Source organism: Bos mutus, chromosome 25 (assembly GCF_027580195.1).
Source record: "Bos mutus isolate GX-2022 chromosome 25, NWIPB_WYAK_1.1, whole genome shotgun sequence".
NCBI classification, from domain to species: Eukaryota; Metazoa; Chordata; class Mammalia; order Artiodactyla; family Bovidae; genus Bos; species Bos mutus.
The window spans coordinates 6,601,558-6,621,303 of NC_091641.1; the positions used below are offsets into that span (position 1 = coordinate 6,601,558).

General features: G+C 55.1%; 2 protein-coding genes across 2 annotated transcripts; one reads left to right on the forward strand and one right to left on the reverse strand.

The window, feature by feature from the left end:
* Positions 1-270: 270 nt before the first annotated feature.
* On the reverse strand, positions 271-8,315 carry PLOD3 (procollagen-lysine,2-oxoglutarate 5-dioxygenase 3). The gene is made up of 19 exons (XM_005892803.3): positions 7,714-8,315; positions 7,045-7,136; positions 6,733-6,869; positions 6,485-6,648; positions 6,242-6,354; positions 6,017-6,080; positions 5,357-5,454; positions 5,026-5,127; positions 4,703-4,828; positions 4,375-4,496; positions 4,054-4,158; positions 3,815-3,940; positions 3,376-3,517; positions 3,173-3,286; positions 2,918-2,986; positions 2,298-2,402; positions 1,631-1,777; positions 1,070-1,195; positions 271-722 (listed from the first exon to the last, which is right to left on the reverse strand). The coding sequence occupies exons 1-19, from the start codon at positions 7,859-7,861 to the stop codon at positions 567-569; spliced, it is 2,256 nt and encodes a 751-aa protein (XP_005892865.2). The 5' UTR covers positions 7,862-8,315; the 3' UTR covers positions 271-566.
* Positions 8,316-8,671: 356 nt separating this feature from the next.
* ZNHIT1 (zinc finger HIT-type containing 1) lies at positions 8,672-15,160 on the forward strand. The gene is made up of 5 exons (XM_070362915.1): positions 8,672-8,827; positions 13,834-14,004; positions 14,471-14,550; positions 14,656-14,825; positions 14,919-15,160. The coding sequence occupies exons 1-5, from the start codon at positions 8,806-8,808 to the stop codon at positions 14,938-14,940; spliced, it is 465 nt and encodes a 154-aa protein (XP_070219016.1). The 5' UTR covers positions 8,672-8,805; the 3' UTR covers positions 14,941-15,160.
* The last annotated feature ends 4,586 nt before the right edge of the window (positions 15,161-19,746 follow it).

Consider the following 19,746-nt stretch of genomic DNA (forward strand, 5'->3'; position numbering starts at 1 on the left):
AGAACTGGGGATGACAGTTTGGGGGCTGTGTGGGGGTGGGGGCCTCTCATCTCATCCTGACAGGGGAAGTCCTTCTTTGGGTCTGGCCTCCAACACATCACTCCCGAGCTCTGGAATGACAAGGAAGCTTCTAGATTTCCACTCTGCTCTAATATCATGTTTCTGTCATTTCTTCTTTTCAGTTCTCCTTTGGGGTCACCCTCGGTCTCCCCTCTGCTCTGGGTGGTGGGATGGACAAGGGGTCCACAGGTAATGAAACAATAAATGGGCTCAAGAATTACAAATCCTCCTTTATTGAGAGGGATACTGAGAAACAATAATTTATCATGTAGCGAACCCCCAGAGGTCCTGTTCCCATGAGCCCTTGGGGACTGGGGAACAGGACAGGGGGCTCCCTGAGCTTCCTGAGGGCCGTGTGGTGGGGAGCGAGGCGACACATTCAGTCCCAGGCACACAGACCCCATATACCCAGGAGGTGAGGAGCCGACACCCACCCCCTCCCACCCTGAGGAGGGGGAGCACGGGAAGGCACGATGGCAGGGAAGGTTGGGCAGAGTGGTTGAGTGTCAGGGGTCGACAAAGGACACCATGATGTAGCGGGTGCCCCGAGTGGTGGGCAGCCCCTCGTGGTAGTGGGTGAGACGGCCCGGGTGCAGGAGCCCCCAGCCCTTCCGGGGGGACGAGATCACGCAGTCGTAGCGCAGGAAGCGGCATCCACCTCCCTGGAGAGACGAGAGGGGAGGGGGCTGGAGAGTGAGCGGACGTGGGGACTGGGTGGTGGGCTGCCCCGAGGCGAGAGAGGCCAACCCGGGCGTCAGGAAGGGAGGGGACAAGAGGGGTGGGCATTGGCAGATGGGAGACAGGACACAGGGGGTAGCCAGCCCAGAAGGGGTGCAGAATATGACCCTGGAAGTCACTGGGAAACGTGATGAGGTCAGACAAGGGGCAGGGAGGTGACCGTGCCTGGGAGGGGGCTGGACACAGGGCCTAGGGGAGGGGGTGTGCATGTGCGTCAGTGTGTGTGGAGGGGCCCTGGGGGCACCCTGAGTGGAGGGCAGGAGGGACTCACCTCATAATCCAGGCCCTTGTGGTTGAGGGCGACATTGAGGGTGAAGGTGGATGAGTCGTGATGCGGCCGCAGAGAGGGCTGCTCATCTGGTCGGTAGCGGACCACAAAGTTCATCACCGCCCGGGTCTGCGGACACAGGGGAGGAGAGGCTGAGGGGCGTGGCCAGGAGGGTTCTCACTGCTCCCCACAGGCTGCTCCCCCAGAGCTGCCCTCCTGCGAGGTCTCACTCTGTGCTGTGCTCAGTCGTGTCTGACTCTTTGCGGCCCCATGGACTGCAGCCCGCCAGGCTCCTCTGTCCATGGGATTCTCCAGACAAGAACACTGGAGTGGGCTGCCGTGCCCTCCTCCAGGGGATCTTCCCAACCCAGGGATCTACCCAGGTCTCCTGCATCGCAGGTGCATGTGGCTTCTTTACTGTCTGAGCCACCAGGGGAGCCCGGATCTCACTCTATGGGGCCAATTTAAATGCTTCACAGGCCAAAAGGCATTGTGTGGAGCCATCCAGCCAGCATGGGTGTGGGAAGGCAGAGGAGGGAGCAGGGGTGGCGTGCAGCGGCCCACCTTGGTGTGGTAGCCGGGGAACAGGCTCTCGGTCATGGGCCCCACGTATGACCTCAGGAGCTGCAGCCACTGGTCCTCGTAGCCCACCTGCTTCATGTGGATGTCCACAGTGGGCACGTTCTCGTAGCCTCCAGCCAGCCTAGAGTCCTGCGGGCAGTGGGTACTGAGCTGACGGGGCAGTGCCAACCTCCCCTCCTCTTGTTCCCAGGCCTTGAAGTCTGTGCTCCCTCCTTCTGAAGTCTCCACCACGTCTTAGCTGACTCACACCTCCTTTCTCTAAGTCTCAGCGAAGATGTCACCTCTTCTGTGAAGCCCTCGGTCCCCCTGCATCTGGGTCAAGGTTCCCTCCTGTGACTCCCGCAGCACCCAGGCTGTCCGTCACAGACTTGAGAAGCTAGCTCCCTGCTGCTACTGACGGCAGGTGGGGTTGTGGAGGGCAGAGCTCCACCTGCACGTCCAGGTCAGGGGCTGGTGTCTAAGGACCCGCCCAGGGAGTACTTCTTGAATACACGGCAGAATGAAAGAATACAGAGGTGCCCCCTGTCTTCCCTTTCCTGCTGGGGGCCCCCTCTCTGTTCCCACTCTCCAGATGCCATTTTCCCTCAATCAGGGAAATTCCCCCTCCCTCCTCCTGGGGGCCTCCTCTTCCGCGGTCCCGGCCCCTCACCTCATGCCGGCCTCCTGACCACTGGCCGTAGTGTTCCATTTCCTCCACCAGCTCATCGCACATTTGCTCGGACAGGAGAGGGAACCAGTACACGTCTGGGCAGGGCTGAGATGGGACCGGGCAGGGGAAGAAGAAAACAGGGCTGGGTGATGCTCCGGGAGGGGACAGGCAGCCAGTGGGAGGAGACAGAAAGCAGGGAGCAGAAAGGTAAGCCAGGACATGAGAGAAGGTGGAGGAACGGGCAGCTGAGCGTGGGGATGGGCTGGTGGGGGGAGTTGGGGAGGGGAAGACTCAGCCAGAGAAGGTGAGAACAGCGCTGAGAACATGGCACAGACAGCACGATTCCTGGAGCCCTGGGTTCTGGGACAGTGATTTTCAACCTCGTTTTAAAAAATGTCATTTCACCCATACACCAACACACCCAATGGACAAGGGAGGACCACTGGGATGAATGCTGGGCTGGGGGCTGCATGCCTATCAGCTCAGCCTTTGCCCTCATCTTGCCTGAGCAGAAAACCCCCAAGCACCTGGGCAAGGACCCTGGGAGAACCCCTCATCCAGGTGGTGGGCCCCCGGGGTGGTGGTCATCCCCTTGGGCCACAGTCCTGAGTGGGACTCACCTGTTCCACGAGCCCCTCCCCTTCCAGGGCCCGAGTGTAGTTCTCGTGAATATACTGCTCTTTCCAGTCCTAGGGGAGAGCAGGGGGCGCACCTTGACCTCTGCCCTCCTCACGCCGCTTGCTCCCACCGGGTAGGCGCCCTCCCCAGGTGGCAGGTGACCCTGCCCAGTGTGCACGTGCGCGCGATGGGGCCAGGGCATGGCATTCCCCTTCAGGGAAGGCCCGCGCCATCTGAGCCAGGGGCCGCCTACTCACCAGGGGGTTGTCGAAGATCTGCCAGAGGTCAGGGTGCAGGTGGTCTGTGTCGTACCGGGAGGTGGCCAGGAGGCGGCCAAATTCGTGCTGATTGCTAAGGTGGAGGAAGATGCCCTGGCAGTGGGCAGAGGGTGTGAGGAGGGTGATGGGGAGCCAGGGAGCTGCCTCCCAGAGCCCCCGCCAGGAGCCCCAGGACCCCTCACCTTGTCCCGCAGGCTCTTACAGAAGGCCATGTCTGGGTCGGTGTCGCTGCCCGAGAACACCTCCCGCTGGGGCAGCTCCGTCCTCAGGGTCTCCCCGCGGATCACGTAGGCCTGGGATATGTAGGGCACATTCCACACGCCCCTGGAGGCCCACACACAGGGGTCAGCCAAGTGGGTGCCTCCCTGCCCCCACATCGTCCTGCCCAGTTCACCCTGGAGCCCCTTGCCTCGGCAGCTGAGAGCTGTGAGGTACCTCTCACTTCCCCAGGGAAGCCCTGCTGGTCACCCCTCTCACACCCGGCTCCACCATCAGCCCTTAGTTACCCCACAGCCCAGCACGCCTTCGTGGTGGCCACACTGGGCCCCCGCGTTCGGGCCTTTGGGGCAGGATGGAGGGGTCTGGGCAGGCTCCTGGGTTGGGGGAGCCTCCAGGACTCACACTCGCTTCCTCTGCACCAGCTCCACGTAGTCCTCCGAGCGTGCATAGTACTCGTCGGGGCTCAGGGCCCCCCAGAAGTTAGACCACAGCTTCCCGTGGCGAGACAGCATGGGCGCTATGACCTTCCTGAGGACAAGCGCAGGTGAGGGCCAGGAGGAGGCAAGCGTGGCCAGAGCGGGAGGTGGGGGTTCCCTGGGGACTAATCTGGGGGCCCTCTGGCCAAGCCCAGTGAGAGAGACCTGTTCGCTTCGATGAGGATGCGCAGGGTCTGCGGGTTGGTGATAACGGTGTCAGCGTCCAGGCTGAAGTAGAACTCACACTTGGGGTCCTGCCGGCAGATGTCCCTGGAGGGGACAGACCGAAACACTGATGAGCAGGAGCAGGTGGGGAGAGGCGGGGGCTGAGCAGGGGATAGAACTCCGCCGACCCACGGAGGAGAGGAGAGGGAAAGTGAGTAGAAGGAAGCTGACCAGCTGGAAGTCAGGAGGGAGAAAAAAAAGACCGTGGGGAGCAGGAGAAGGGCAGGAAAGGTGCGGGCGTCCCGCCCGAGGCTCACTCACATGGCCATGTCCCTGGCCTCTCCCGGGGTCAGGGCCTCCTCGGGACCCACCAGCTTCACAGCGGAGAAGTGATCCTGGAGCTGGGGCCAGGACTCATCGATGTGGGGCTCGTGGTACACCTCCTGGAGGTACGGGGAGAAGAGATTGGAGGGGGGGGATGCTGAGAGGACAGAAAGGTGGCATCTAAGGGACAGGACGGGGCGGGGGGAGCACTTCCTGCGGGAGGAAAGGCTGCAGGAAGGAGTCTGGGGTGCGGGGAGAGGCCTGATCTGGGCAGCGGGTGGGGAGGTCCCTTGGGAGGGAGAGGCTGGCAGTCAGGGTGTCTCACGTTATTGTGCAGGAACAGGGTGACCCTGTCGGGGGGGTAGTCCAGGAGCAGCAGCCGCTGGAGGAAGCGGGGCAGGAACGGGGTAGGTTGTTCCACAAACACAGCCAGAAGTACCCGGGGGGGAGGCTGGAAGATACGACAACATGACGGGGCTCAGAGGAAAGGCCGGCTCCCCTTACCCAGTCTGTCCTCCGCACCCTGCCAAGTTTAGTGGAGGTGGGGCGGATCTCCAGGGGCTTGGCCTCCACCCCTGCTGCCCAGCACCCTCCTGGTACGCTCTGCTTCAGAGCACTCTCCCACCCGCCCCGGCACGCCCTCCTTACCTGCCCCCCCGGGAGTGGCCTCCGGCCGTGGTTGCAGAAGCCACAGCCTCCTTCGGGAGTCCAGCCGTTGGGGACGTAGTTTCCCAGGTAATTCAGCTGGAGCTGTTGGGAGAGGCGGTGAGAGGCTGAGGTGCGTCCAGGGGTGAGGGAGGTGGGGGCAGGGACCGGAGAAGGGCAGGGGGAGCGTGGGCATGGAGAACCTCTCCCAGCTCCTGCGCTTCTGGGGCTGGGGAGGTCTCATGGTTCGGAAGGGCTGGAGGAACCTGGGGGGCTGTGGGACTGGGACTGACTGGGGCAGGGGCTGGGCTGAGGGGAGAAGCGATTGGAGCACCTTTGTGGGACCGTTCCCATGGACTACAACAGGAAGCGTGTCGTAGGCCACATTCCGGATACGCACTCGATTCCGACCAAACTTTAAAACCACCTCATCTGGGGAAGAAAGTCCAGGCTTTAGACTCCCTTACTCTAGAAACTGCCAATCAGCAGGTGCTTCTAAATACAGTGGAGGTGGTGGTGGTGGGGGGAGGTACCCAGGTGTTCTAGACGATGAAGGACTGTGGTCCACGGGGCAGGGATGGGGATGGGATAACGTCTCTCTCCGAGGGCACTGGCCAGGCTGCTGCCACCTGGGGAGCCCCACCACTTACTACCTGTGCCCCCCGGGGAAGTCTCTGGCCCCGCAGGGAGGTGGTTTCCCCATATGTAACCAATGGATAATCACAGACCGCCTTTCGTAGGATTGCTGTGTTCAATGAAACTAAAGAACGAAAACCCTGACCCAGAGCCTGGCACGTAGCAATGGACATGTACAACAGGGGCTGCTGCTATTCCTGGTAGCAGAGTGCACCTTATTCTACGGGCCATTCAGACGTTTGCTGCAGTTAACACAGAGGTGAGCTGAAGTTCACCCCGATCTACTAGGAGACCCACCCACATTCAGGACCCCCAACAGCCTCTCTCATCGCCCCTTTTCTCATTGCTGTCTCCTCACCTAAAGCCCCGTTGAGGTTCTGAAAGATCCGTGATTTATGATCCAGACTAAGGCCGAGCTTCTCCTGGATGGGATGAGGTGGGGGCAGTGAATTAACGAGGGGCTGAGACATCTCTTCCTACTCTTTCCTCTCCGTGTCTTTCTGAAAGCCTCTTCACTCCTTTCCTCAGGGCCTGCCACCCCCCAGAGCTGTGGAGATGGGGGCCCTCCTTGGCCTCTCCCTACCCTCAGCCCTGGGTCCAGGTAGAGCCGAGTGTAGAAGAGCTGATCATCATCATCATCTTTGTACTTCCACTGGCGGACGATTTGGTGGATGGTGGGGGCGAAGCCGATGAATCCTGGCGGGGGGAGAGGATGCACTGACTCCCAGACTCTCCAGTGTCCCAGGGCCGGTCCCCGTTCCTTTGCCCGCCCTCAAGCACCTGGGACACTCCATTCCCCACCACTGCTGGACCCTCTGCCACTCACCACCAGAGTTGAGGAAGCGCTTCCCCGTGCCCACCTCAGGGTACTGCTCTGCTAACCCCCACTCGGGCCAGCAGAAGCTCTCTGCAGAGAAGAGCAGGCGGCTGCCACTCTGGACGAACTTCTTCAGCAGCTCTGAGGGGCTGCCAGCCAGAACTACGTCGTAGCTGAGGGAGGCGGGGGACGATGAGGAGGACGACCACTAGGAATCTCCCTATCCTCTCCCCTTCTGTCTGCCCCGTCCCCTTTACCTGTCCACAAACATGATGACCATATCTTCCCTCTCTGCGTATTTCTCCATTTCCTTTTTGAGCCACCTGACTTTCTGTCCTCCACCGACCGTTCGGGCGACATCACCCCCTCGCCACTCCTCTCCCAGGCCCAGGGTCTGTGGAGAAGACCCAGAATGCCAGGGAGGGTCTCAGGTGGCCAGGTGGGCTCATTGCCCTGACCAGGCTCACCGGAGGGTCCCAGGCATCCAGCCCTTGGCCCACTCTGGGTGGGGTGCTAGACGCCCCACCCCCACCCCTTCGAGGGGCCCAGGAGGGTGTTCCTCTCCTCACCCGCACAGTGTAGTTGAAAAACTTCGCTGACTGCAGGAAACGCCGGTATCCCTCTGTCTCCGCTGTGGCCACGGTGATCACCAGCATCTTTTCTGTCACCAGACTGGACTCAGCACCCAGCTTGCTGCCCCATGTACTCAGCTCACCGACCACCCCTCCCCCCGTCCCACGCTGCTCCTGACCCTGTGTGTGTGTTAGTCGCTCAGTATTGTCTGACTCTTCGCGGCCCCATAGACTGTAGCCCACCAGGTTCCTCTGTCCATGTAATTCTCCAGGCCTGAATACTGGAGTGCGTTGCCATTGCCTTCTCCAGGGGATCTTCCCGACCCAGGGATCGAACCCAGGTCTCCCCCAATGCAGGCGGATTCTTTACCGTCTGAGTCACCAGGGAAACCTAACCTCTTTTCCCTTATCCCTTCTTAAATTATTCTAACCCAGGGAAACGTCAACCCCAGCGAGAGCGGAATGCTAGTAACACTCAGAAATTCGCGGTCAGTGCGCGAAGTGGAGCGGAGGGGTAGCTGGACACCTCAGTTCTGGGCGAGGCACAGTGTGATTCAGCCCTAGGGAGCCCGCTGACCGAGGGAGAGGGCAGCCTAGATCCCCCTCCCCGGCCCAAGCCTGCAGACACGTCAGCCCAGCGCCGGTCTTCCCTCCCGGGGTTCTCACCTGGGTTGACGGGATCGCTGCCCCGGGGTCGATCTGAGGCCGAGGCGGCAGGAGACGGCGACAGCAGTAGCAGCAGTAGTAGCAGGGGCCGGAGTTCCGGGCCCGAGGCCATGGCGGAGAGCGGGCCGAGCTGCACACAGGCCCGCATCCGGCTCTGGCTGTCTGCCTTGGATCCCAACTCGGGAGAGGGGCTCTAGAAAAAGGACCGGGGCTGCTGTACGGCCAGCAGCTAGGAGGAGCCCGGTTGGGGCTCCGCCCTGAGGGTGAAAAAAAAAAAGGCGTAGCCGGAGGTTACAGAAAACTCCAGATGCCGGAGCCCTAGACAAGGCGAGGATTGTCCCGGGCCGCCGGCAGAGCTGTACGAGCGGAGGGGGCGCCCGGCCCGCAGGCGGGGGAAGGGCAGGGACTGCGGCTGGCGATCCCCAGCCGAGGTTCTTTTAGAGCCAGCCCGGCCCCCTGCCAGCGTAACACTTGAGGAAACTGAAACACGGAGAGGGGAAGTGACCCCTTGAGGGTCCGGCAGGACGCGGAGGCGGGTCTTTGCCACAGCCCAGCCTGGAGCAGCCGGGCGGAAGACCCGGAGAGCTAGGCGGTGGGGCCGACCCGAAAGGGGACGGCGGCAGGGACGGAGGAGGCTGCAGCCTCAGGAGGGCTGGGGGTTGAGGTTTTGGCAGAGGATCCTCTCGGACTTTGCACTTAAGCCTGCCCATTTTCTTTCGCTACTCTGGCCCATCATCTCCACGGCCCGGGGGAGGGGCTCCAGGGGCTGCCTCTGTGATGATTCTACGTTCGGAAGGGCCAAAGGAAAATGACGTTTCTTGAAAGATCGCTGGCACAGTCTCTTTAAAATGACCCATTTCGGGGGTTCCGAAATAACACAGCCGCACACAGGAAGGAAGTAGATTTGCCCGTAAAAAATATGGCGGAAAGCTTTCTGGTTTCCAAGGGAACACCGCGTAATTAGTCAAAAACCTGTGGGATGACTCCGCGCACGCGCAGGAGCACTCGTCGCCGGAAGTCATGATGCCCGGACCACGGCAAGAGATTTAGCACGCGTGCGCAGTAGGCCCATCTTGCAGCTGTGTTGTGGAAATGGTGGAGAAGAAAACTTCGGGTAAGTGATCTTCTGGCTGTTGGCCCACTCTCTTCCTCTCAGATTCGAACCTGGCCTAGGATTCCCTCACCCGGTTATTAGTCTCAAATCCCTCCCCCGGCGCTCGGGTACTGACAGGCCCCTAAACCCGGGGCAGCTCCCTTCTGTTCACGTTTTATTCATGCCTGCTGCAAACCGGGCGCTGGGGATGAAGAAAGAAGAAAGATCCTTCGCATCCAAGAACTGGCTTTCCGGGAGCGGGGCGGACACGCAGATCTACCATTGCGTTTCAGAGTGATACGTGCTATGGTAGAGGGATGCAAAGCTCCTGGGCTCAGGGAGGAGTGGCATCCAGCCCAACTTCTGGGAAGGAGAGGACAGGGAAGGCTTGGAGGGAAAGAAAACGCTTGGACTGTGTCTTGAAAGTTACGGTTTCGCTCCGTGCAAGTGCGTGGGGACTCCTTCCCTGCAGCGGTAATCACACGCGCCAAGGTAGGAGAGCAAGAAAACGTAGATCGCTTAGGAAACCAAGTTCACAGTTCCCGGGCTTGTGGAGAAGAGACAGGCTGGGGGACAAGGGAAAGGTCCCCTTGAAAGGCATTTTAAACACTGCTGACGAGTTTAAACTCTATGGAGAGGGCAGTGAAAAGCCTTCAAGGACTTTTAATGCAGGGATTGACGCAACAAATTTATCTCTTAGAAAAGGACTTTAGTGCAAAGGGTGGATTGGAGGGGCTACAGCCATGCTGTCCAGTAGAAATTTCTGGGATGTTGGGAATGTTTTTAATCAGCAATATTCAGTATGGCAGCCAAATAGCCACCTGTGACTATCGAGCACTTGAAATGCGGCTTAATTTAAAATTGCATGCATTTTAATGAATTACATCTTAATTAGTCTACATCTAAACGAAAATAACCTCATGTGACTAGTGGCTGCTTTATTGTGTAGCACAGGTCTAGAGATTGGAAGGCCAGTTAGGAAGCTATTGAGTAATCCAGATAAAAAGTGATGAGGGTGGGAGCAATCTGCCAGATTGACTTGTAATGAATCCAGTCATGTCCTCTTAAAACCCCTCACTGGATCTCTGTCACCCTCACCATAATCCAAGCCCAGGAAATTCCCTGGCGGTCTAGTGGAATGGACCCTTAGGACCTTTCACTGCCGAGGTCTGGGTTCGATCCTTGGTTGGGAAACTAAGATGCCACAAGCCTTGCAGCACAGCCAAAAAATAAAATATAATTCCCCAATCCAAATTCATACAGACACATAAAGGTAATATTCTTAATGGTCTGCCTGACTTCATTGAAGGGATCCCTGGTGGCTCAGAGGTTAAAGCCTCTGCCTGCAATGCTGGAGACCTGGGTTCGATCCCTGGGTTGGGAAGATCCCCTGAGGAAGGAAATGGCAACCCACTCCAGTATTCTTGCTTGGAGAATCCCATGGATGGAGGATCCTTGTGGGCTACAGTCCACAGGGTCGCAAAGAGTCGGACAGACTGAACAACTTCACTGACTTCATATCCCCTACATACTTTATAATACCAGCCATATAGAACTTTAAAAAATGTATTGAAGACACTGCAGTCTTTCATCCAGGCCTTCTCTCATCCTGGTACCAAAGTCTAAGACACCTTCCGCTCCTCCAATCAGGCTAACTTCTGTCCATCAGTCAGGCCTCAACCTAGACTTACTTTCCCCTGGAAAATCTTCCTGGCTACCCCAAGACCTGGTGGCTCAGACGGTAAAGAATCTGTCTGGAGTGCAGGAGACTCGGGTTCGATCCCTGTGTTGGGAAGATGCCCTGGAGAAGGAAATGGCAACCCACTCCAGTATTCTTGCCTGGAGAATTCCATGGACAGAGGGACTTGGTGGGCTATAGTCCATAGGGTCGCAAAGAGTCAGACACAACAGAGTGACTGACACACACCCCAAGAATAGGTTATGTGTTTCTGTTGTGTGTTTCCTAGAACTTTGCACTTCCCCGTCCTAGTGTATACTGTCCTGTACCATGCTTGTTGATTCGATCATTTATATCCCCCACCTGATGTTAAACTCTGCTTATATTCCCAGAACCCAGGGCACCGCCTGGTACTAGGAAGGGAGGCAGTATAGTGCAGTGATCAAGAGGACTTTTTTTGATGCTGGGCAGTTCTGGGTTTGAATTCTGACCCAGGAGCTGCTTATTAGCTGTGTGAACTTTGGACAGGTTTCTTAACCTCTGAACTCCAGTAAACTGGGGATGATAGTGATGGTAGTGATACCTGTCTCATAGGGTTGATGTAAAGATCAAAGGATTCCATTTATGCAGAGAGATTAGTACAGTCAGACCTCAGATACGCAGGCTTGATTCTCAACCACCGTGATTAAGTGAGTATCACAATAAAGTTGAGTCACACCAATTTTTCGATTTCCCATTGCATATAAAAATTATGTTTACACTAGTCAATTAAGTGTGCAGTAGCATTTTGTCTTAAAACAATATATATGCTTTATTAAAACAGTTTTTAAAAAATTTATTTGGCTGTATTGGGTCTTTGTTGTGGCATGTGGGATCTTTTATTTTTCACTTGTGGCATGTGGGACCTATTAGTAGTTCCTTGACCAGGGTTCGAACCCAGGGCCCCGTGCATTCTAAGAACAGAGTCTTAGCCACTGTCCTATCAGGGAAGTCCCTGTGTGTGCTTTAATTAAAAAATACTTTTTGCTAAAAAGCACTAGCCATCATCTAAGCCTTCAGCACATTGTAACTTTTTTTGCTATTGGAGGGTTTTGCCTCAGTGTGGATGGCTGCTGACTGATCAGGGTGTGGTTGCTGAAGGCTCGGGGGTTGTTGCGATTGCTTAAAATAAGGCAGCAGTGACGTTTGCCACATCAGTTGACTCTTCCTTTCATGAAGGATTTCTCGGTAGCCTGCAGTGCTGCTTGATTGCATTTTATCCAGAGTAGAACTTCTTCCAAAATTGGAGTTCATCCTCTCAAACCCTACCACTGCCAGGGTTTTACATCAACTAAGTTATGTAATGTTCTGAATCATTTGTTGTTGTTTCGACAATCTTTACAACATCTTCACCAGGTGTGGTTTCCATCTTAAGCACCACTTTCTTGACTCACCCATGAAAATTGTACCATAAGATTGCAGTAATTCAGTCACATCTTCAGGCTCCTCTTCTAATTCTAGTTCTCTCACTATTTCCACTACATCTGCAGTTATTTCCTAAGTCATCCTTGACGGTTGAATCAGCTTCTTCCAAACTCTGGTTAGTGTTGATATTTTTTCCCTCTCCCATGAATCACAAATGTTCTTCATGGTATCTAGAATTCTGAATCCTTTCCAGGAGGTTTTCCATGGACTATGCCCAGCTCCATCAGAGGAATCATTATCTATGGTAGCAACAGCCTTATGAAATACATTTCTTAAATAATAAGACTTGAAAATCGAAGTTACTCCTTGGTTCGTGGGCTGCAGAATAGTTTGTTGTGGTATGAAAACAACATTGATTTTGTTGTACATCTCCATTAGAGCTCTTGAGTGACTGGGTACATTGTCAATGAGCATTAATATTTTGAAAGGCATCTTTTCTCCTGGGAAGTAGGTATCAACAGTAGGCTTCAAATATTCAGTCAACCATGTTATAAACAAATGTGCTGTCATCCAGGCTTTGTTGTTCCATTTATAGAGCAAAGGCAGAGTAGATCTAGCCTAATTCTTAAGGGCCTAGAATTTTCAGACTGGTAAATGAGCACTGTCCTCAACTTAAAGTCATCAGCCACTTGAGCCCCTAACAAGAGAGCCAGCCTATCCTTTGAAGCTTTGAAGTCAGGGATGGACTTCTCCTCTCTAGCTAGGAAAGTCCTGGATGGCCTCTTCGAATAGAAGGCAGTTTTGTCTACATTGAAAGTCTATTGTTTAATGTAGCCACCTTCATTAATTGTCTTAGCTAGCTCTTCTGATTTTTCTTCTTTTGGCCAGACCATGCAGCATCCAGGATCTTAGTTCCCCAACCTGGGATCAAACCTGGGCACACAGCACTGAAAGCATAGAGTTCTAACCACTGGAGCACCAGGGAACTCCCTTAGCTCGTTCTTGCTGTAGCTTCTACGTCAGCACTTATTGCATCACTTTGCACTTTTATGTTATGGCAACTGCTTCTTTCCTTAAACCTCACAAACCAACTTCTGCTAGCTTGGGACAGCTGACTGGTGGAGCAACCAGAACTCACACCCATTTATCAGTTACATTAGCTGTCCTGAGTGTGACTGGTTCCCTTAGAGTGGGAGTTGGTTTGCTGGGGGTGAGTTTGGAGTGGAAGAGAGGTAGGGAAATAAAACATCGCATGGACTGTGCTCTCACAGCAGAGTGGCTGTGAAGTTAGACACATGAGAATTCAGCAGGTTTTGCTATGGAGGGGAGAGTACCAGTTGAGTGGGGGATGGGGGGTGTTGAAGATGCAAGGGACAGGAAGACTTGAACTCAGAGTGAAGGATTTGGGTTTAGCAGTGGGACTTGTGGGTGCATCCACTTGGAATGGAGGGAGACGGGGGTACCCACGCAGTTATGATTGAGGGTGGGCTGATGGAATAGCATCTCTCCATGGTGGCTTGTCCTTTGAGGTGGGAAATAAGATTGCTGTGCATAAAGGCTGAGTGCATCAAGGTCCCAGTGGCGCCTGGGAAACCCAAGTGCACTGCGGTCTCCACCGGCACGGTTGTGTGGTTTCTGCCAGCAACGAGAGGTCTCCAGGAGACATTTCACTGCCCAGGTCTGGGATTGGGAGGAAAGGATGGGGCCAAAAGGATGGAAACCAGGCATGAATGAGTGAAACAGCAGTCTTAGGTGGCTAAGAAGGAAGCAGCCAGAATGGGCGATATATTGGGAGGAGATCCAGGGGCCAAGGGTTTGGGGACTAGGGTGAGATCAGAGAACTGTGGCTCCCACACCTGGACATCTTCCTTCCACCCACGGCCCAGAGCCGAGGCTGCCCAGCGTCTCTTTGCTCCCGTAACTGTTGTGGCCCCATCCCATCTAGTTCGCTCCCAGGACCCTGGACAGCGGCGGGTGCTGGACCGGGCAGCCCGGCAGCGCCGCATCAACAGGCAGCTTGAGGCCTTGGAGAATGACAACTTCCAGGACGACCCCCACGCGGGCCTCCCCCAGCTGGGCAAGCGGCTGCCTCAGTTTGATGACGACGCAGACACTGGTGAGGCGGGTGGAGGAGGAAGGGGGTGCCGCGGGGGGCAGTGGAAGGGGGGGTCCAGGAGGCAAGGCTGCAGGAAGAGGGAAGAGCCTGGCTGGGTCAGGGCTGTGTAAGGATGTCAGGCTGGGGGATGGATGGCCTGCGAGCTCCTCTGGCTCCCTTGAGCCAGGCCCTCTCCCAGTCTCTGCCTCAGTTTCCTTTCCTGTGTATAGAATAAAGAAGCCAGGGCAGGTGAGCCCTTGAGATCGCTTCCGGCTCTGACATGGAGCTCTAGGTATCAGGAGTGTGGAGATGGAGGAAGGCTCGGGTTGGAGAAGTGGAGGCGGGGAAGGATGGTAGAGAGAGGCCGGCTTAGAACCTGGCAGGCACCTGGGCAGGGAAGGGACACGGGGGCATTGGGAACAGTGGGGCAGAGAAGCTGGTGTCTTCCTGGGTGAGGGCCAAGTAACTCATCACCCTTGACGTCTAGGAAAGAAAAAGAAGAAAACACGAGGTGATCATTTTAAACTCCGCTTCCGAAAAAACTTTCAGGCCTTGCTGGAGGAGCAGGTGAGAGGAGCTGGCAGGGAAGACCCCACGGGGCAGGGATGCACCTGCTGGGATCCCTGGGTGGGCGGAGCAGTCAGAGCCGGCCCCGCCCCCTTGTCTCTGCAGAACCTGAGCGTGGCCGAGGGCCCTAACTACCTGACGGCCTGTGCGGGACCCCCGTCCCGGCCCCAACGCCCCTTCTGTGCTGTCTGCGGCTTCCCCTCCCCCTACACCTGTGTCAGCTGCGGTGCCCGGTACTGTACTGTGCGCTGTCTGGGCACCCACCAGGAGACCAGGTGAGAGGGGCCTTCCCCCGGCCCACACCCTCCCCCTCCTCCCTCCAGCAGCCTAGGGACCCTCTGCTCATCCAGGGCTTCCTCTGCCCGCAGGTGCCTGAAGTGGACTGTGTGACTCTGGGCATCCCCAGAGAGGAAGGCCCTGTGCATTGCCCAGCCTTGGAGAGAGCGTCACCGAAGGAAAAGACGCTCCTCCTGGACCAGGAGGGCAGCCCAGCAAAGCCCATGTCCTGTCCTCCAGGGAGACCAGCCTCACTTCCAGGGCCGGAGGCAGGGCGGTGCCTGAGCCCTCGGAGTGCAGTTGTAATAAAAGGTCCCGTGCGAGGAAGAGCCTGCCCAGGTGGTTCTGTGGGATTTTGCGGGTGAGGCTGGTGGGTCCCTTGTTTCTTGAACTCGCTGCTCTGTGTCTTTTCCTCCTACCTGTCAATCACTCCTCCCACCGTCTGCCCCTCTGGGTCCCTGACCAAGAAAGATGCTGTCCTATTCTTCCGCCACCCCTATGTCGTTGCTTTTCTTGGCTGCTACTTTTTGTCACTTTTTTGGTTATTGATCTAGTTTTTCTTTTCTTTTCTTTTTTTTTTTTTTTTTGCATTTTGTTTCTCTAGTTCTTCTGAGTGTATTTTGAGTCCCAGGACTGGTGATGGGGAAGTGGAGTGAGGGCTGGGGACGGGGATGTAGAAGGGTAACACAGAAGGAGCCAGCCCTGTCTTTGTCTCTGATTCTTACCCAAAGGGGAGAGACTGGGCCCTTGTCCTTGGTGCCACCCATCTGAGTTGTCCTTAGGAAGCCTGTCTTATCATGGACTGTGGTGTGTGAAATTAGTAGTAGTAGAGAAAACCTAGACATTTCTGGGAAGCGTCAGGGAGTTCATGGTACAGAGGCCTCTGTTCTTGGTGACCGTGATGCTATTAATATAACATTGTGGCACTAGAGCTTCTTACACCCACACCTTCTCTAAGTGGATTATAAGCCATGAGCTCGAAAACGCCTCGGAGTTGCTGTCTTGAGGCTCAGTACCTTGTTGCAACATAGCAAAGCAGATGCGTAGGAAAGACCTGTGACACAGGTGATTTCAATAAGGTATTCATGAGATCCAGCCAGGCTGGTGTCAGGGGCCTTCCTAGGCTCTTCTCCCCGCTTTTGGGGACTTCCTTGTGGTTGGACTTTCTCGCCAGGTGTTGCCAGTCTCTTCCTGGGAAGTTGCTTGCTCTTTCTTCTGGAGACTGGTGGTTGGGCAAGTAGTGTTGGGTGACAGCGTCGTGTTGAATGGTGGTAAGGACAGGGTTTAAGAGACAGTCCTCAGCATGGTGGTTTTCAGAAAAGGCTGTAAAATTTTTTACTATCCTTCAAGCATCAAAAAGTGGCTGCTGGTCCCCTTCCCCTGGGATCTGGTCAGACTTACGACTGCTTGGCCCAGTAGACAATTGTAGAAGAGTGATCATGGGACATGAAAGGCCAGGTGGTAAAAGGCAGTGCAGCTTCTGCCCCGTCCCTCAATACTTGCCTTTGGAGCCCTCGGCTACTTTGTAAGAAATCCAACCGTCCTGAAGTTACCATGCTGTGAGGAAGCCCCCTGTGTGCAGGTCCTCCCATTGACAGGTCCAGGTGAGCAAGCCTTCAAGCCTTCCCAGCCCAGGCTTCCACCATAGGAGTGAAGCTGCTTCACTCCTGTGACATCAAGTCACCCTCACCCATTTGAGTCTTCCTAGCTGTGTCCTCAACATCTTGGACACTGGCCATCTCTGCTCTAAATTCCTGACCTACAGGATCCACGTGTACAGTAAAACGGTTTATGCCTTTGAGCCTTGGGATGGTTGGTTGGACAGCAATAGTAACGGGGACATCAGGAATTCAGTCTGCTGGCTGCTGACTCTTTGGCCTAGATTAATTATCTTGCTCTCATCCAGGGAAACCTCCCTGGATCCTAACCTTTCTACTTTCATCTCTGCCAAGAAGTGCACTCAAGAAAGAAAATAGAGGGAATTTCTTGGCGATCCAGTGGTTAGGGCTCGGCACTTTCACTCTGCTGGGCCCCAGGTTTGATCCCTGGTTAGGGAACTAAGATCCCACAAGCTGCACGGTGTGACCAAAAAAAAGACAAGACTATTTCTTGGCTGAGGAACACCTCCTGTGCTTCACTGTGATCACCTGCTTCAGATTTCCTGTTGGATTGCTGCTGAGTCGGCACAGTCTCCTTGGTTTATTTTCTAAGTGTACTGATATTTTGTTCCGCATGGTATAAGATTTGTCTACTCCGACACACTCAGTCTTCCTCTGCTGGCCTTGATAGGATCCCAGGGGCCTCCTCATGGTGACTGGCTCTACAAGTCATTTATTGATCTTTTCTAGGAAGGATCTCCAGACCCTCATTTAAAACTATAATTCCTCAAGGAAAATCTTGAGCAGTTTTTGCCAGCTTCCTATGTACTAGTGGAGACTTGGTCCCCACCTTGGGAAACACCTGGGTCTTTGGGAAATCCCTGGTGGCTCAGATGGTAAAGAATCTGCCTGCAATGTGGGTGATCCCTGGTCAGAAAGATCCCCTGGAGAAGGAAACGGCTACCCGTGCCAGTAGTCTTGCCTGGGAAATCCCCTGGGACAGAGAGCCTGGTGGGCCACAGTCCATGGGGCCGCAAATGGTCGAACACAGCTGAGCGACTAACACTTTCACTTCGCTGTACTACTAATTATTAGTGCTGCGTACAAGGTTGGACAGATCACTTTGCCTCTCCGACTCTGTTACAGCCACCTTCCAGAAATCAGAGGACTAAAGACTGTACCAGGCGCAGTGCCTGGTGTTCAGTGAGTGCTCAGCTATTGACTTCATTGCCCAAGACCTAAGCAGTTTGTTGTTGAGTTTTTTCGTAGCCAGTTCCTCAGAAACCAGAGGCTTCTTGGAATAAGCAGCCGTAGCACCTTGCCCATTACATGGTAACTAGCTGTCTGCATTTCTGTCTGCTTCCAGTCTGTGAGTTCTCTGAGGGCAGGGAACTCACCAGATCTTGCTTCTGTAGCTTCTAGCAAAGAAGAAAATAATGTTAAAAAGGGTTAAAAAGTAGTTCAATAGCCCTTTATAGCCATGTGACCCTGCTTGATGGACAAAGAAACCAAAACTTAACCCCATGGTCATATGAAGGCACGCAGTCAAGGCTTGAATGTGAAACTTGGCTCAGGTTGGTTTTCTTGAAAGGGGGAAGGGGTGAGAAGAGGCAGGTCAGCATCACGAGGCCCAGGGCCTGTCCTGTAGGTTGTTACACTGAGGGCCTGCGTGGAACCCGCTTCCCAGTGTCTCTGTTTCTGTACAGTCCCTTCCACATGGACTTTGGACTTGGCCTGGGGACAGCCACAAATGGTATGAAAGCCGAGTGTGGGGCGAAGGGGCAGGGATAGGCCAGGGAACCCTTTATGTAGGGAATAGCACGGGAAGCATGTGTTCTGGGTGGAGCCCAGGAGGAAGCCCTGATTCACATGTGTGTATCCACGTGAGCGGTCCAGCTTGCTGGGAGACCACGGACGTATGGAGGAATAGTAAGAAATGGGGATAGAAAGGCAAGCTAGGGACTTCCCTGGTGGGTCAGAGGTTAATAATCTGCCTGCCGATGCTGGGGACGAAGGTTCAATCCCTGGTCGGGGAACTAACATCCCACATGCTGAAGGGCAATTAAGGTGGTGTACCACAACTGGAGAGAACCCAACTTGCTGCAGTAAAGAGCCCACGAGTGTGGAGTGTGGCAACTAAGACCCGATGCAGCCAAATTAATTTTTTTTAAACAGTTGGGCTAGGGCCAGGCAGCATGCCAAGGTGTAATTGTCTTTTTTTCCTGCAGCACCAGGGTGCTGCCAGGGCAGGATGATGAATAGGGAGAAAAGGGAACTGAGTCACAAAGCTCACTTAGGGGGTTTCTCTAACATTAGAGTCTGGGGATGAGGGCTGGACCCAACACAGGCGGGACAAGGGGGAGAACTAGGTGGAAGTGGAAAGCTCTATGGAGAATTGATAGGATTTGGCTGCCAGCTGAGGGGAGGTGGTGAAGAGGAAGTGAAGGGAACAGCCAGAGAGGACTGAGGTGGTCAATCTGTGAGACTCAAGAGTTTGGCCTGGCAGAAACTGATTTTGGGGGAAAGTGATGAATTCACCCAGCCTGCTGACAACACTCGAGGGCTGCACGACTTCTGAAGCTCAGGAGAGAGGGCCCAGTTAGAACGCAGGTGTGGGAGGTCTCTACATCCCAGGAGAAAGTCAGTGCAGGTGAGCAGGTGGGATCAAAGGAAGGTCAAGTGCCACGCCACCAAGGACTCGTTGCTGTACGCAGCACGACGGGATGGGTGCCAGGGTAGACCCTGCTCTCTGCTCCTAACACTGGATGCCAGGCTTCTTTCCCTCAGCCTCAGTTTCCTGCCTTAATTGTGTACTGGCTCTGCTCAGTGCTGGCTGGGCCTATGCCAAGCATGCCCACGGCACTGTAGCCATGTCTGAGCTGGATACCATTCAGTCACACACACACACACACCACCAATACACAGGCCTCTGAACAGACCTCCAGTGCCTTTTCTGGAAGTTACTGAACCATCCCCAGAAAAATGTACTTGCTCCAGGCCTGGCTGACTTGACACCATTTCAAAAGGCTTGTCAACTTGTGATATCCACTCTCAGGTCCAGGTAAAGAAACTCTAGACCAATCATCTCCTCGTACAGCTGTGAGAAAGGTCCAGAGTAAAAGGAATGACTTGTTATCAGTCTGGCCAGAGGGTATCTGCTATTCCGGTCCTTATCTGCTGCTTATTGGGCCTTATCAGTAGTTGTGAGAATGCCACACTCTACAAACTACTTGCAACTCCTTTCCTCCTTTGCCAGATGGGGCAGTCCAAAGGCAGTGGACAGGTGACAGCCTGGGGTCCAGGAACTGAAGTGACCCTGGGT